Below are 17778 nucleotides of genomic sequence, written 5' to 3' on the forward strand. Positions count from 1 at the left end.
CTACAACAGAATTCAAGTGCAGATTGTAACGTTTAATTTGAAGGTTTGAACAAATATATCTGATAGAAATTGTAGGAATTGTGCACATTTCTTTACAAACACTCCACATTTTAGGAGGTCAAAAGTAATTGGACAAATAAACCAAACCCAAACAAGATATTTTTATTTTCAATATTTTTTGCGAATCCTTTGGAGGCAATCACTGCCTTAAGTCTGGAACCCATGGACATCACCAAAAGCTGAGTTTCCTCCTTCTTAATACTTTGCCAGGCCTTTACAGCCGCAGCCTTCAGGTCTTGCTTGTTTGTGGGTCTTTCCGTCTTAAGTCTGGATTTGAGCAAGTGAAATGCATGCTCAATTGGGTTAAGATCTGGTGATTGACTTGGCCATTGCAGAATGTTCCACTTTTTTGCACTCATGAACTCCTCGGTAGCTTTGGCTGAATGCTTGGGGTCATTGTCCATCTGTACTATGAAGCGCCGTCCGATCAACTTTGCGGCATTTGGCTGAATCTGGGCTGAAAGTATATCCCGGTACACTTTAGAATTCATCCGGCTACTCTTGTCTGCTGTTATGTCATCAATAAACACAAGTGACCCAGTGCCATTGAAAGCCATGCATGCCCATGCCATCACGTTGCCTCCACCATGTTTTACAGAGGATGTGGTGTGCCTTGGATCATGTGTCGTTCCCTTTCTTCTCCAAACTTTTTTCTTCCCATCATTCTGGTACAGGTTGATCTTGGTCTCATCTGTCCATAGAATACTTTTCCAGAACTGAGCTGGCTTCATGAGGTGTTTTTCAGCAAATTTAACTCTGGCCTGTCTATTTTTGGAATTGATGAATGGTTTGCATCTAGATGTGAACCCTTTGTATTTACTTCCATGGAGTCTTCTCTTTACTGTTGACTTAGAGACAGATACACCTACTTCACTGAGAGTGTTCTGGACTTCAGTTGATGTTGTGAACGGGTTCTTCTTCACCAAAGAAAGTATGCGGCGATCATCCACCACTGTTGTCATCCGTGGACGCCCAGGCCTATTTGAGTTCCCAAGCTCACCAGTCAATTCCTTTTTTCTCAGAATGTACCCGACTGTTGATTTTGCTATTCCAAGCATGTCTGCTATCTCTCTGATGGATTTTTTCTTTTTTTTTCAGCCTCAGGATGTTCTGCTTCACCTCAATTGAGAGTTCCTTAGACCGCATGTTGTCTGGTCACAGCAACAGCTTCCAAATGCAAAACCACGCACCTGTAATCAACCCCAGACCTTTTAACTACTTCATTGATTACAGGTTAACGAGGGAGACGCCTTCAGAGTTAATTGCAGCCCTTAGAGTCCCTTGTCCAATTACTTTTGGTCCCTTGAAAAAGAGGAGGCTATGCATTACAGAGCTATGATTCCTAAACCCTTTCTCCGATTTGGATGTGAAAACTCTCATATTGCAGCTGGGAGTGTGCACTTTCAGCCCATATTATATATATAATTGTATTTCTGAACATGTTTTTGTAAACAGCTAAAATAACAAAACTTGTGTCACTGTCCAAATATTTCTGGACCTATCTGTATATATAGATGTTGTGTGTAGTTACCAAGTGTTTGTGTAGGGCGCTGTACATGTTCTGGGTGTTGTCTGGGTGTGACGGGGGGTGAGAGCGGTGTATGTGTGTTGCGTGTGTTGCGTTGTTTGTGGAGCGCTGTGTGTCTGTAGCGTTGTGTGTGTGTGTGTTGCGCGGTTTGTGTGTGTGTGTGTGTTTTGGGGGGAGGTATGTTTTGTGCAATGTGTGTGTTGTGCGGTATGTGCGTATATTTGTGTGTGCAGCGTTGTCTGTGTGTGTGGGTGTCTGTGTAGGGCAGTTGTTTGTGGTTCCCAGTGTGTGTGTGTGTGTGTGGGTGTGGTGTGGTGTGCAGTGCGCGCGCGTGTGTGTGTGTGTGTGTGTGTGTGTGTGTGTGTGTGTGTGTGTGTGTTGTGTGTGTTGGGGGGAGGTGTGCACTCCCCATCGTGCTCCATCCCCCATGCAGCGCACTCCCCATCGTGCTCCATCCCCTATGCTGCGCACCCCCCATCGTGCTGCATCCCCCATGCTGCGCACTCCCAAACGTGCTCCATCCGCCATGCTGCGCACTCCCAAACGTGGTCCATCCGCCATGCTGCGCACTCCCAAACGTGCTCCATCCGCCATGCTGCGCACTCCCAAACGTGCTCCATCCGCCATGCTGCGCACTCCCAAACGTGGTCCATCCGCCATGCTGCGCACTCCCAAACGTGCTCCATCCGCCATGCTGCGCACTCCCAAACGTGCTCCATCCATGCTGCGCACTCCCAAACGTGCTCCATCCGCCATGCTGCGCACTCCCAAACGTGCTCCATCCCCCATGCTGCGCACCCCCCATCGTGCTCCATCCCCCATGCTGCACCAGCATCAGCCTCTCTACCCGCAGCATCAGCCTCTCTGCCCGCAGCATCAGCCTCTCTCCTCCCAGCATCAGCCTCTCTACCCGCAGCATCAGCCTCTCTCCTCCCAGCATCAGCCTCTCTACCCGCAGCATCAGCCTCTCTACCCGCAGCATCAGCCTCTCTACCCGCAGCATCAGCCTCTCTCCTCCCAGCATCAGCCTCTCTGTCCCCAGCATCAGCCTCTCTCATCCCAGCATCAGCCTCTCTCCTCCCAGCATCAGCCTCTCTCCTCCCAGCATCAGCCTTTACTGTCCCTAGCATCAGCCTCTCTCCTCCCAGCCTACCCCAGCCTCAGCCTCCCCCAGCATCAGCCTCTCTCCTCCCAGCATCAGCCTCTCTCCTCCCAGCCTACCCCAGCCTCAGCCTACCCCAGCCTCAGCCTCCCCCAGCATCAGCCTCTCTTCTCTCAGCCTCCCCCCTCCCAGGTTCCTCATCCCAGACTTCCCCAGGATCAGCCTCTCTCCTCCCAGCCTCCTCCAGCACGCCGTGCTCCTCTGCCGACACTCACAGACCCGATCGCATACACTCACACACACCCGATCGCATACACTCACACACACACACACATTGACGATATTACACATACGCGCTCACACTCACAACATCCGGAGATACCACATGCTTCTGGCCATGTGATCCTCCGGCAGGTCCTGGAAGCTCACTGCACAGTATCGCCGCCGAGAAGCAAGAGATATCCCAGGATGTTGTGAGTGTGTGGATGCGATGTGATGTGTGTGTGAGGTGTGTGTGAGAGTGAGTGTGATCTGATGTGTGTGTGTATGTGTGTGTATGTGTGTGTATGTGCTGTTGTGTGTGTGCGTGTGTGTATGTTCCGCCGCTGCAGGACCTTGATGCGCTGGTAACTATGCTACCATGGTTATCAGCGTATCTCGTCCCCCGCTCGCACGGGAGCCCACACTAGCATACGCCGGCCAGCCCCAGCAATGCGAGGGTATGTGTCGGCTGGGTTGGCGGCGTACGCTGATGTGGGTTCCCGGGGGTACAGTACTCACCTAGGAGTCGTGGCTCCGTGACCGTGTCTGTTCGGGGAATGCGTGGGGGGGTGGGGCCAGAGCTAGCGTGCATTGCGTAAGGGGGGCATGGCCGAGTTGCCAATGCCTGCAGGGTGCCGGGGCGAGAGGCCAATCTGTGGGGGGCGGAGCCTGGGCGAGCGGCCAATCCGTGCGGGGGCGGGGCCATGGCGAGCCCAGCGGCCAATCAGCTTTGTGTCACCGTAAGGACACAATTTTGGAGCAAGACAGACAGACAGAATAAGGCAATTATATATATTATATATATAGATTTACTGAGCATCAGACATTATGAATAAACAACTTGATTATATAATATATATATATATATATATATATATATATATATATATATATATATATATATATATATATATATATATATATATATATATATATATATATATATATATATAAAAGAATATATTTATTATTTTTATCTATTTTCTTTGAGGACAAGTTTCTCACTTTCAAATACAATCCAAAAACTAAAACAAATTTGTAAAGCTAATTTGCAATATTTGTCTGCAGCTCAGAATACTAATACATACACAATTGCAAGAGTAACTACAAAGTAAGGATACCATATTCTGAACGAGTTTCCTGCTTTATAAAAGAAATAAACCAATGTGATGAGCACAGTCCACCATCAAACAAAGCATGGATAAACATATTTTAGACTCAAAGGGGCTAAATATCTTTACAATTCCCCTGTCATTAAATGCTCTAGGACACAAGTTATTTAATCTGAGGTTAAAGTAGATATTTGTCCCCAAGAGCCCAGTTGTCTAGTAGACCATTCTCTTTGAAATAATATTTGCTTCCATCCTATAGAGATTTAGCTTGATAACTTATAGACAACTTCTGTATATCATATGACTAACACTAGAAAAATGAGGCCGACTATCCAAGACTTCATGGGCTTTGATTAATTGAGTAGAAAAGATACAGAATGGAACTTGGATTGTTGTATCCCCCTGATACTTTCCAAACTCCCACATATGGCACACAAGCAGTATTTTACAAGATATTTTTTTTTACAATCTACTAACCAGGGAGCATAGATAAATATGCAGTTAGGGGTACTTCTCACATAGTGAGATCGCTGCTGAGTCACGGTTTTTGTGAAGCACCAGTGACCTCATTAGCGATCTCGCTGTGTGTGACACTGAGCAGCGATCTGGCCCCTGCTGTGAGATGCTGCTCGATGCACATACTGCTGGTTCATTTTTTTATTGTTGCTCTCCCGCTGTTAAGCACACATCAGTGTGTGGGACAGCAAGAGAGCAACGATCTGAATGTGCAGGGAGCAGGGACCCGGCGTCTGGCAGCCTGCAGTAAGCTGTAACCAAGGTAAACATCGGGTAACCAAGGTGGTTACCCGATATTTACCTTAGTTACTAGCGTCCGCCGCTCTCACGCTGCCAGTGCCGGCTCCCTGCTCCCTGCACACGTAGCCGGATTACACATTGGGTAAATAAGCAAAGGTTTGCTTATTAACCCGATGTGTACTGTGGCTACAAGTGCAGGGAGCCAGCACTAAGCGGTGTGTGCTGGTAACTAAGGTAAATATCGGGTAACCATACCCGATGTTTACCGTGGTTACCAGTGTCCGCAGCTTCCAGACGCCGGCTCCCTGCAAGCGCAGCATCGCTTCCACGTCGCTGTTGGCTGGGGGCTGGTCACTGGTCGCTGGTGAGATCTGCCTGATTGACAGCTCACCAGCGACCATGTAGCGACGCACCAGCGATCCTGACCAGGTCAGATCGCTGGTGGGATCGCTGGTGCGTCGCTAAAGTGTGACGGTACCCTTAGTCCCTGTAATGTAATATGTGCTAAGAATAGGATCAGGTTAGATAAAGTAATTTGGTCACAATTGACTCAAGAAGTCTCCAAATTATTGGCCAAAAGGTAAGGCTATGTTAAATACTAAGGCTACTGGCACGTGTGTGATGCCCTGGCCTATCAGGTCGTCACAAGGATGCCGTGCAATCTGCCCTTCTGCATGGTACCCGCTCCTCCTTGGTTACGGGTCCTGTCCCTTTGGTGTTGCTAATAACAAGTATACACAAATCCTGAGGAACACTCTGCAGCACACCCACCAGACATCCATTGGGCAGCCTGAGGAGAATAGGGCCACCCAGATGGAGGGATGGTAGAAGGAGGGCCAGAAGTGTCAGTCAGTAGTCAGTTTGAGTGCAGCAGTGACAGTGAAAGGTCACACTGCGGAGCTGTGCTCCTGTACCCGTCCCAGGTGCCAGACGTTGGTGTGACGGGGTGTACATCAGAGCAAAGAGAGACAACAGGCCGAGGATGATCCAACAGGTTTACTAACAGGAATACAGGAACAGCACACGACAAGTCCAAATAAAACAGATTCGGGGGCACCTCCCGATAATCCAAAGTGCCAGATCACAACGTAATAGTCCTTTTCAGAGTCCCAGAAATCCCACACAATCCACTGGACGGCGAGGTCTGTCCGCAGATTCAGATCTCGCTCCCTTCCTCTTCAAAAACTCAACTCCCAACTGCATTTAGAAACAGGAGTGAATTGTTTGAGCTCGTGGGCCCGCCCCTCAAGGGTAGGGGTCTATGCAATGGTTGGGCCCACTAGAAGATTCTAGAAGGTTGGCTCCGAGATGTCTACAGGTTTGTGTAGTTGGCGTTATCCACTGCTTACGAAACAATGAGAAGTTCCCCTGGCTGTGTGGACAAGAGATAATTGCATTATGGGCCCAGAGACACAGGAGATGGGGGGAAGGTATGGTTACTTACATCCCAAGACATTTCAAAGTGTTCAGTAAGTACAACCAAAGGAAAGTGACATCACATCCTGACATAGTATTACAGCAAATACAGTGAGAAGGTAAAATACATCATGACAATTCCTTCCCCTCCCAACTTGTGTACGTACTAGGGACCTCTACAGGTCGCTGGTTAAGTACACGCAGGCATGGCTGACAGGACTCAAGGCTCCTCTTGCCTGGACAGTCCATCTGCATTTTGGTGTTGGCTGCCCCTTCTATATTGTATGGTAAAGTTATAGGGCTGCAGAGCCAGGCTCCATCGCAGTAAGCGTCCATTGTCCCCAGAGACTCTGTTCAGCCAGGTGAGGGGATTGTGATCAGTAACCACAGTGAATTCCCGTCCATACAGATACGGCCGTAGTTTCTTAAGGGCCCACACTACAGCCAGACATTCCTTCTCAACAGTTGCATAGGCCACTTCTCGGTCCAGCAGTTTCCGGCTGAGATAGGCGATGGGGTGCTCGTCCCCAGCTGCATTCACCTGGCTGAGGACAGCTCCCAGTCCATAAGCAGAGGCATCCGTTTGCACAATGAATCTCCTCTTGTAGTCTGGAGCAGCCAGGACAGGATCGCAGATCAAAGCATCCTTCAGCCGGTTAAAAGCCTCATCACAGGCTGGAGTCCAGATCACCAGCCGGGGCATTGTTTTCTTGGTCAGGTCGGTAAGAGGCTTGGCCACAGTACTGAAATGAGAAACAAATTTTCGGTAATAACTGGCAGTGCCCAGAAAAGCCATAACTTGTTTCTTAGTTTGGGGTACAGGCCAGTCTCTAATAGCCTGGATTTTGGCAGGCTCAGGTCGGAGCTTCCCTCCTCCCACTCTATGTCCTAGGTACTGGACTTCCCCCATCCCCAATTGGCATTTATCGGGTCGAATAGTTAGGCCGGCTGCAAGAATCAGGTCCAAAATAATGGCTACTTGATTCAGATGTTCCTCCCATGTGTGGCTGAAGACGGCGATATCATCCAAGTAGGCACAAGCAAAGTCATCACATCCCCGGAGGATCTGATCCACCATTCTCTGGAAGGTGGCCGGGGCATTTTTCATTCCAAAAGGCATGCTTAGAAATTCATACAGACCAAAGGGGGTTATAAAAGCGGACCGTTCTCTCCCTTCATCCGTTAGAGGGATCTGCCAGTATCCCTTACTGAGATCCAAGGTAGTGACATATCGGGACCCAGCCAGTCGGTCTAGAAGTTCGTCAATACGAGGCATTGGGTAAGGATCGCTGACGGTATGGTCGTTTAGTCGCCGATAGTCCACACGAAATTGAGTACTCCCATCCTTCTTGGGTACTAACACCACAGGGGAGGCCCAAGGGCTATGGGAGGCCTGGATTACCCCAAGCTGTAACATCTCCTCCAGTTCGTGCTGCATGGTGTTTCGAACTGATTCAGGTACCCGGTAAGGAGCCAGTTGTATGGGACGGATGCCCTGAGTGTCCACATGATGTTGGGTGACGGTGGTTCGACCTGGTTGGGATGAGAAAGCAGCCCGTCTCTGTCGAAGCACTTCCAGCATCTGGATTTTCTGTAAGGAGTCCAGGTAATCTCCCAGGGGAACCTGTTCCACAGTGGATGGGGCTCTCGCTGCTTCCACGAGATCAGGTAGAGAGTCCTCATCCTCTTGACCATCTTCTGAAGCCAACCGACAGCTTGCTATCATTGGAATGTTCCGGTCATGGTACTCCTTAATCATATTCACATGGACAGTCTTTTGCCTTAGCCCCTGATCATCTAAAGCAAGAAGGTAATTGGTATCATTCAGTTTTCTGAGAACCCGGAAGGGACCCTCCCATGTGGTCTGCAGTTTATTCTGCCGATGGGGAACAATCATTAAGACTTGTTGTCCTTCTACAAACTCCCGATAGCGTGCGTTACGGTCATACCATGTCTTCTGTCTGGTTTGAGCCATACGCAAATGACTCTGTGCAAAACTAGCAAGTTGGGCCAAGGTTTCTCGCAGCTTTAGGACATAAGGGACAACAGGGGTTCCTGTATCTTCAACTTGCCCCTCCCAGTATTCCTTGAGCAGGGTTAAGGGTCCTCGGACCTTTCTTCCATAGAGTAGTTCAAAGGGGGAGAACCCAGTGGACTCCTGGGGAACTTCCCGATAGGCAAACAAGAGATGGGGTAGGTACTTCTCCCAGTCTGAATCTCGGTCCGTGAAGGCCCTCAGCATATTCTTCAGAGTGCCGTTGAATCGTTCACAAAGTCCATTTGTTTGGGGATGATACGGGGTCGTTCGGATCGCTCGTACTCCACAGGTGCGCCACAGACACTGGACCAACTCTGACATAAACTGGGAGCCTTGGTCCGACAAGATCTCACTGGGGAATCCTACTCTGGTAAAAATAATAACCAAGGCCTCGGCCACCTTGGCTGCAGAGATACTTGACAAGGCCACGGCTTCTGGATATCAGGTGGCGTAGTCCACAACAGTGAGAATGTACTGCTTTCCAGATTTACTTGGTTTAGCCAGAGGTCCAATGATATCAACAGCTACTCTTTGAAAGGGTTCTTCTATTATAGGGAGCGGTTGCAGGGGTGCCTTTGGGTGATCTCCGGGTCGCCCTCTACGCTGACATATGTCACAAGTTCGGCAGAAATGCGCCACTGCTTGGGAAATCCCCGGCCAATAAAAAGTTTGAGTCAATCGTCTCTCGGTGCGGGTTTTGCCTTGATGGCCAGCCGTAGGAATGTCATGAGCCAGGTGTAATAGGGGAATTCTGTACTTCTGAGGAACAATCAGCTGTTTGCTATAAGTCCAGGGCTTATCTAGGGAGTCGGCATTGGCAACCCGATACAGAAGTCCATTTTCTCTGATAATTCTTTCTCCGTTTTCCCCTAGCTGCCCTATTTCAGCCCGAGTTCTAAAACTAGCAAGGGTGGGGTCAGTCTCTACTTCTTGTCTAAACTGAACTTTATCCCAAGTAACATTCATATTATCCCCACAAGAAGAATCACTCACCGGCTGTAATGGCAGTTCTGGTGGCCTCAGTTCCATGGATGGGTTGTACACGTCCACATGGGCTGCTCTCTTGGCTTGACTTCTGGTTACCGCACCGACAAAGTGGCAATGAAGATTCCCCACATCATTTCCTAGAAGAACGTCTGCAGGGAGGCCGCTCATCACACCGACCACACATTGTTTTGCCCCAAAGCCATAATCCAGGGTCACACTCGCTCTTGGAATATATCTCTGGGTACCTCCTGCCAGTTCACTGGCAATTCCTGGTCCCTTTTGAATTGCTTGTGGTTGAATTACTCGGGGATCGGCTATGGTGAGGAAAGCCCCAGTGTCACGGAAGCCAACAACTTTTTGGCCATCCAGCACGACCTCCTGTAGATGTTTGTCCTGAAGATCAGAAGAACAGGTGGCTGGAGCTCGCACCCCATAGACTCCGGGTAGGGGAGCCAGGATATCTGAGTCACTTGGCAAGTCATCAGGCACAGAATCCAGCTCTTCTCCTGGTGAAGGTGTCTGTAGGTAATGAACAGCCAAAGGCGGTCTGTAGCTGTTCTGTCTCACCTGGACATTGGAATTGCATGTTCCCAGGCTGCCCACATCCATAACATCTGCGCTCTGGGATTCTTCCTCCGCGTCGTATTCCCAAAGGTGGAGCATGAGTAATGCGAGGCACAGTCACACGAAGGTCCCCATGAGTTGACGGTCTAGGGTGATGGTGAACATTGGGGCCAGAAGGACCAGGGGCCACCAGCGTTGGGGGGTTGGTGTTTTTTTTCTCACTGGGTAGTAGTTTTTTCCACTGAGGCTTGATGGTGAGAGCCTCATCAGCTAGAGCTGCAGCTTCCTCCACAGTGGCTGGTCTCCTTTCACGCACCCATTCCCGGATCTCAGCGGGGCACTTGAAGTAAAACTGCTCTTTTAGGAGGACCTGGAGGACGGTCTCCAAGGTTAAGGCCTCCTCTGCCTCCAACCAACGATGCCACAGATGTTTGAGTTTGTGGGCATACATCTTGAAGGACACTTCCTCATCACATGCTAGAGTACGGAACTGAGTCCTGTAAGTGTCTGGCGTTACAGCATAATGTTCTAGAATAGTCTGTTTAATATCCGCATACTCACAGTTCCACCGAGGGTCCATAGCTCTATAGGCTGCAGCAGCTCCACCCTCTAAGAGCCCAACCAGATGCCGGACGCGCTCCCTTTCTGGGACTTCCATTAATCGACACTGATGCTCAAAGTCCTGGAAGAAGCCCTCAATGTCACCAGCAGCCTCATTAAACTGCTTGAAGTCTTTGCGGGACACTCTGGGAAGTTCCCTCATGATGGGTGCTGGGGTTACAGTCTGTCTGGAACCTCTCGCGGCTTCCACAGCGAGCTGCTTATCCAGCAATGCCATCTCCTCCATCCTGCGCTCCTTCTCTTCAGCTCCACGCATGGCCTCCCTCTTATCTTCTATGGTGGCCTCATCTCCAAGCAGTGCCATCTTTTCCTTGTACCACACAACCCATTGACTTTTTTGGGTATTCACCTCCGGCTCCCGTCTTTGCTCCCCTTGCTGTGGAAATTGTTCCTCGGTGCCATCTTGCAGGCAAGCGTGTTCCAATGCCTCAATTAGTTGCTCCTTAGAGAGTCCTTTGTAGCCGACACCTAATTCACGGGCCTTTGTTTGTAGACTCGCCACAGTCCAGTTCCTGTATCCTGAGGTTCTGGTTTCAGACGTCGATTGGCTGTTGTCCTCCATTTCTTCTGCTCTGATCCCGCCGCTGCCACCAGTTTGTGACGGGGTGTACATCAGAGCAAAGAGAGACAACAGGCCGAGGATGATCCAACAGGTTTACTAACAGGAATACAGGAACAGCACACGACAAGTCCAAATAAAACAGATTCGGGGGCACCTCCCGATAATCCAAAGTGCCAGATCACAACGTAATAGTCCTTTTCAGAGTCCCAGAAATCCCACACAATCCACTGGACGGCGAGGTCTGTCCGCAGATTCAGATCTCGCTCCCTTCCTCTTCAAAAACTCAACTCCCAACTGCATTTAGAAACAGGAGTGAATTGTTTGAGCTCGTGGGCCCGCCCCTCAAGGGTAGGGGTCTATGCAATGGTTGGGCCCACTAGAAGATTCTAGAAGGTTGGCTCCGAGATGTCTACAGGTTTGTGTAGTTGGCGTTATCCACTGCTTACGAAACAATGAGAAGTTCCCCTGGCTGTGTGGACAAGAGATAATTGCATTATGGGCCCAGAGACACAGGAGATGGGGGGAAGGTATGGTTACTTACATCCCAAGACATTTCAAAGTGTTCAGTAAGTACAACCAAAGGAAAGTGACATCACATCCTGACATAGTATTACAGCAAATACAGTGAGAAGGTAAAATACATCATGACAGTTGGCCTGGCCTGGAAGGAGCTGGAACCCCGGTCGCAGGGGGTAGTGACAGGGGGCACGGTACTGCCACGGAGGGCAGTTTGGCCGCCTTGTACTACAACCGGGCAGGGGCCAGGGCACGACGGAGTACGAAGACCCTAGGCTGGGAAGTAGCTTTATTCAGCCCAGTAATTCACCAGATGAGGACGGAGTCTTCACGAGCCGTTCTCCACCCGCTCCAAAATCGGGGTACTAGCGCAACGAAGGGGATAGGACTTCCCAAAACAGTTCAGAAAATCCCAAGTGTGAACCCTGAGAGCAAGCTCACTCCGCTAGCCACGCGGGTGAGCGGGACCCGAGTAGTTTCCGGCGAAAGGGATCCACAAAGAGTAAAACACAGTGCCAAGGGACAAGGCTTCAGACCAACTAGCAACGCCAAAAGGGCACGGACCCAGCGTGTTCAAACAAAGGCTACAGGGCATTCAGGACTTTGGTTTACCCATTGTCGGTGTCAGCATCTCTGGAATGTGTGAGTACGTTGTGCCCCTTTACTCCCGACGGGTTCCCAGCCTTCCAACACCGAGCCCCGGGACATCTTCCCCATGCCCACGGAGGGGTTAACATCATGAGTTGCCATCTCATAGCTCCCGGGCGCTCTCTCCCAAACGCAGCAGCGGTGGTATCCCACTTTTACCACGACCCGTGGGTGGCATTGTGAACATTACTCAATTTTTCCACCCCTTTTGTAAATATTTTTCCCCCTCTTCATTTCGAGCGGCCGCGCGACCCCGCCTCGGGTCCGGAGACCTCTCGAGCCACTGCGGATCCGGATCCGAGCAGCCTGTCTGCAGTCGCGGGGGCGGCACACGTGCTTCTGTAGATTCGGCTTATAACACCTCAGGCAATCACTTAATCAACACAGTATATCAACGAGATTTTCTGTGATGAGATAGACAATTTAGGTTTTCTTTTTTCGTCATTTTTGCAACTACAAATTGTGTATACTTATACTCATAAATCTCATGTTTAAAAGGGTTCTGCGGGAAGAAATCCAAGGTGGCTGCAGTTACCCATTTTACCCTGAAATCTGTCCTAGGCAGGCATAAAGAAAGGTTGCAGACTAAAGAAATGTTGCTCGAGACCTAGGTCTCGGAGTTAGCACATAATTTCTGTCAAACTGAGGAGCACCACGCTGATTGCAGTAGAGCATGGAGACTCAGTGAGCAGAGCAGAACAGAGCGTCCTTTTTTCCTCTTGCTCTGTGTCCTGCTGTAAACCTGTCAAGATGAGTGAGCAGATAAATTACAGTTTACATTGTAATTCCTGTCAGGCTGAGGAACAGCAGTGTAAATATATAGTCTACACGCCCCTATAAAGAGGCAAGATATTTGTCAGATAAGAAAACCCAAAATTACTTATTTCAGAACTTTTTCCACCTTAAAATGTCAGCTATAATCTGTACAAATCTATTGAGAAACAAACTGAAATAATTTTGAAGGGGAAAATACATACTCAAAATAATGTGGTTGCGTATTTATGAACACACTTTTATATTAGGGGATGTAGTTGTGTTCAGAGTTAAGCAATCATATTTTAAATCACATTATATAGTAGTCAGTACATAGCTGCCATCAACTGAAGTGATTCTGATACATTTTAACTGGTCTAAGTTCTTGTAAGATTTTCCTGATACTTTCTTAGTTACGTTTTTCAAAAGTGATGGTCTGAGCCAACAACACATCAAAGGGATCTCATTGTTGAATGTTATCAATCAGAAGAAGGATTCATTTTTTTCCCCAGAGCATTACATAGGTCATGAACACTGTGAAGATTGCCTTTAAGAAGTGGCTTAAACTTGGCACAACTGTGACATTACTGAAAAGTCTTCAAAAATTGATGAAAAGACAAGAAGAAAATTTGGCCAGGAGGCAGCCAAAAGGCTGACAGCAACATTAAAGGAGCTTCAGAAATGTCTGGCAAGTACTAGAGTTGTACTGCATATGACAACAATCTCCTATATTCTTCATATATCTGGCCTTTGGGGTAGGGTGGCAAGTAAAAACATCCAAGCGCAGCTATATTTTGCTATATCCTATATAAAGTCTGCCAAAAGTACCGTATTTTTCGGATTATAAGATGCACTTTTCCTCCCAACAATTTGGGAGGAACATGAGGGCTGCGTCTTAAAATCCGAATGTGGCTTACCGGGGGGTGGTGGAGAGGGGTCACAGGAGGCTGGGGAATGCTGTACGGCAGGCAGCGGCTCTGTTGTGTGGCAGGCAGTGAGGTCTATGTGGCGGGCAATGGCTCTGTCGTGCGGCGGTCAGTAAGCTACAAGCCATTCTGAAGATGTCTGCAGTGAGGGCTTCAAATAATGACGCCCAGAGTCGGTGCGTGAGCAGATGGAGCTCTCAGCTTAAGCTCTCATCTGCACACGCATCAATTCCGACCACCATTTCTTTAAAGCCCACACCGCTGACACCACCAGCGAGAAGCAGTACAGAGCAGCGCCAGCTGCCCCAAGACAGCGTTGTAGCCTCCAGTGAATATCTGTGCCCTCCTCTGCACTGCTGCAGCATTGCCATACTCTATCACCGCCGCTGCCTTCTGTGCCACACGCTCCACTACAGCTGCTGCCCCCCGGTAAGACACCACCAGATTAAAACAGCCCCGCCATATATATATATATATATATTTTACCTTTTTTTTCTCTAAATTTGATGTGCGTCTTATAAACCGGTGCCTCTTATAAATGAAAAATATGGTATGTGGGTAAATATGTTATGGTCCGATGAGACAAGGTAGCATTTGGTAATAATTCCAAAAGGTATGTTTGGCACAAAGCCAACACTGCACATCACCAAAAGAACACCACACTCATGTTGAAGTATGGTGGAGGCAGAAAGCGGAAGATGAATTTCTCTTTTCACCACAACAATGACTAAGCATATCTCTAAACAGACAGAATAATGACTTTGCCAGAAAACGATTAAAGTTTTGGAATGGCCCAACCATAGCCCAGTTCTGAAGAGGGCTCGATACAGGAGATGCCCTTGCAATCTGATAGATTTGGAGCACTACTACAAGGAAAAGTTTCTATTTGTGCCATTTACTGAAGGGCTCTCTTTTCAAGCCCCTTTTTGCAACTTAGTTTGTTGCATATTCCATCAAGAGATGCTTCAAAGAAGTGACATGAATTCTTTTTTTTTTTCACTAGGCATTTTCCATAACTTGAAGCTGAAAAAAAAACCATTCTAAAAACACTGTACATATGAACAGTAAAGTGGTTGTACAATAAAAATGAATAGAAAGAGTCTTTTAGTGCAGTGGTGCTTTAAATTGAAGTCCCCTGACCTCTGTATAATACTTACCTTCCGGCTGCTTAATCTTCTATCACCATCGCTCTAATTGGTCTCTGGGAATTTGTGACCTGACAGCGCGCTTCAGTGTTTCATGTAGTGCGCCAGAAGTCACAAATCAATGTTATCTCTACGAGAGCCTTGTTCTGGCCTTGTTCGGGCTCTCATAGAGATGCGTTGAGAACTTGTGATGTAGCTTTGACTTCCAGACAGTCAGAACTTACTGTCACAAAATGGCGCAGCGGGAACGGAGCAGCATCGGTAAAAGATGAAGCTCTCGGAAGATAAGTATAAAAGACTTGCGTCATGAGGCTTAGAATTAAAGTGTCACTCTAGTGCTGAGGAAAAAATACACTGAAGTGGTGCTTTAAGAATTTTTAAGCAATTTTTTTTAGCTCAACAGTTTCAATAAGAAAACCTCTAGAACAAAAAAAAACCACAGAACTGTTCACACACCCTTAAGGTATGTCTGCGCAGGTTTTTGTTGTGGGTTTTAGTGCAGGTGTTGTGGAAGATTTAACCTATGTTGCAAAGAGTAATGCAAGCAGTTAAAATTCATAACAGAAACTGACATGCTGCCGATTTAAAATTAGTTCATCTAAGTCAATTTACATTGCAGATTTTGTTTAGCAGTAAATGGATAAAGTAAAATCTATGACCCAATGTTGCTACTGTAAAACACTAAGGATTTTCTGTAAAAAATCCAAAATGCATTCAATAAATGGGAATATAGTTTTATAATTGCATAGTTACAGATCTTCAGAAATGTCTTGTGGAAATGTCTTATTTAGCAACATTTAGAGTACACAAGCATTCTACTAATAATCTTTATTTTCATGGTAGCATGATTAATGAATATCAAGCAAAAAAATAACTGTTTTTATTAGTATGCCTCAGTACCACAGTCACCACCATAAGGCCTGTTTCATACATCAGTGAAAAACATTGAAGTGTTAAAAACGCTTATGTCCCTCCATGTGCTGTGATTCATGGCACACGTGGGTTGTCCATGTGCAATCCGTGGTCCTTGGGCCGTGATTGCACATGGAGATAAAACTCATCTGTCCCCACTCACGCTGTCCGTGGTGCTGAACTCTTCGACTCTGCTGCATCTGGCCGCTGTGTCTCTCACCTCTGCAGCTACTTCTGGCTCGGCTGTGGCCACATAACTGAATATCCATGCCAGTAATGAGCCGGCCAGGAAGAAACAGGGAGCAGCTGCCGAACACAGCATTGCTGGAGAAGGGGAGTATAAAATGCTTTTTATTTTCAATGTCTGTGTTTTTCTGGTACGTGGGACACCAGTGATGCCAGAAAAAAAATGGACATGTCTCCGTGCGGCAATCACGGACACGCGTGTATGCCGCACAGAGACACAGTCAGTGAAAAATCACTGATGTGTGCGCAGACCCATTGATTATAATGGGTCTGTGTATGTCAGTGATTCTGGTAAGTAAAAAAACTAGCACATGTGTACCAGAATCACTAACGTGTGAAAGAGGCCTAAAAGATAATCCTGCCACTAATACTTTTAGCATCTTTTAAAGTAGAGAGTTATTATTAACTATTTTCTACATATATAATTTTTTCATAAAATAAATAATGTTAATCGACTGAAGAAAATAAAATCCAATTAAGGATATTTACAATTGCTCATAGTGAAAACCATTTTATGGTACAAAATTCTAGACAGATCATCTAAAACCGGTTATCAGACGTTTCAACAATATTACAAAAAACACTTACCTCTCCTCCAGTACACGGCAATACTTGTGAGTATCGAGATGTGCAAGGTGCCCCTTTCACATTAATATCATCCTCAAGCTGAAAAGTCTCTGTGCAGTCTGTGGAGAAATACTTATATGGACGCCAGCTGAGGCCAAAGTCCTGCGAACCCTCAAGAATCATGGCTGCAGGTCTTGGAGATTTAAACACCATAATCAGATGGGTAAAGTAAAATGTAGTTTCTAAGTGTAATTGTATAATTTCCCTCTGAATATCCCGGGTTGACTGCCACCATGTGCGTGGAATTTTGAAAGTTGAATCTGCCATAGCAGATGCTGGATGTGATAGTCTGGGAACTGCAGCATTGCATTTTTCACACTTTGGTTCCTTGCAAGTTTTGTCAGGATATGCAGTATATGTGCAATATAGTTCTGTGCTATTAGAGCCACAGACTGTGTCTGTCCACAAACTCCGGCCAATAGCTAAATTACCCATCCTAGGATTGCAAGCTTTTTCTCTTTGAGATGCAATTGTAGCCATTGTGTTAATCCCTAGAACAAGAAAAGTAAGATATTACTTATACTTATCAGGGTAATGGAGTTCATTTTTCTACAAAATGGAATATAGCACTATAATAGACAAAAAGTATACATCAATTTAAAACTAATGAAATTAAATAATGTGAGGCATTCCTTGCAAGCAGCAAGACTTCTACAGAAGAATACTTCTCTATGGTATGCTCCAGTGGATGCAATATTTTTTCCTATCAAATCATACATTTCCAGGTTGCACAGAGCCTTAATATTGTCATGGGCATGAGATAATCTGTATTCATGACAAGTGATTCATACAGTAAACTAATAATAAAGAATATAAGAGACACATCAGTATGACTAAACCTCTGTGAAGGGAATCCCTTTCACAAGAGGCAAAACGAAGACAATATAAATGTGGTATCGCTGTATTCGTACTGACCTGAAGACTAAAGCTGCCTTATCACTTTTACGCCACGGTGAACGAAGTCACTTTGAACTCCAGTTTTACCTGTTATCTGACAG

General features: G+C 47.0%; 1 protein-coding gene across 1 annotated transcript in view; it reads right to left on the reverse strand.

The window, feature by feature from the left end:
• The window catches only part of NTN4 (netrin 4), a 313859-nt gene that overhangs the window by 216893 nt on the left and 79188 nt on the right, over nucleotides 1-17778 (reverse strand). Inside the window, exon 2 of the mRNA XM_075344817.1 lies at nucleotides 16742-17271. Within this exon, the coding sequence (XP_075200932.1) occupies nucleotides 16742-17271 (530 nt within the window). The remainder of the gene's footprint in view (nucleotides 1-16741; nucleotides 17272-17778) is intronic.

The sequence above is a fragment of the Anomaloglossus baeobatrachus genome, chromosome 4, assembly GCF_048569485.1.
Source record: "Anomaloglossus baeobatrachus isolate aAnoBae1 chromosome 4, aAnoBae1.hap1, whole genome shotgun sequence".
Lineage (NCBI taxonomy): Eukaryota > Metazoa > Chordata > Amphibia > Anura > Aromobatidae > Anomaloglossus > Anomaloglossus baeobatrachus.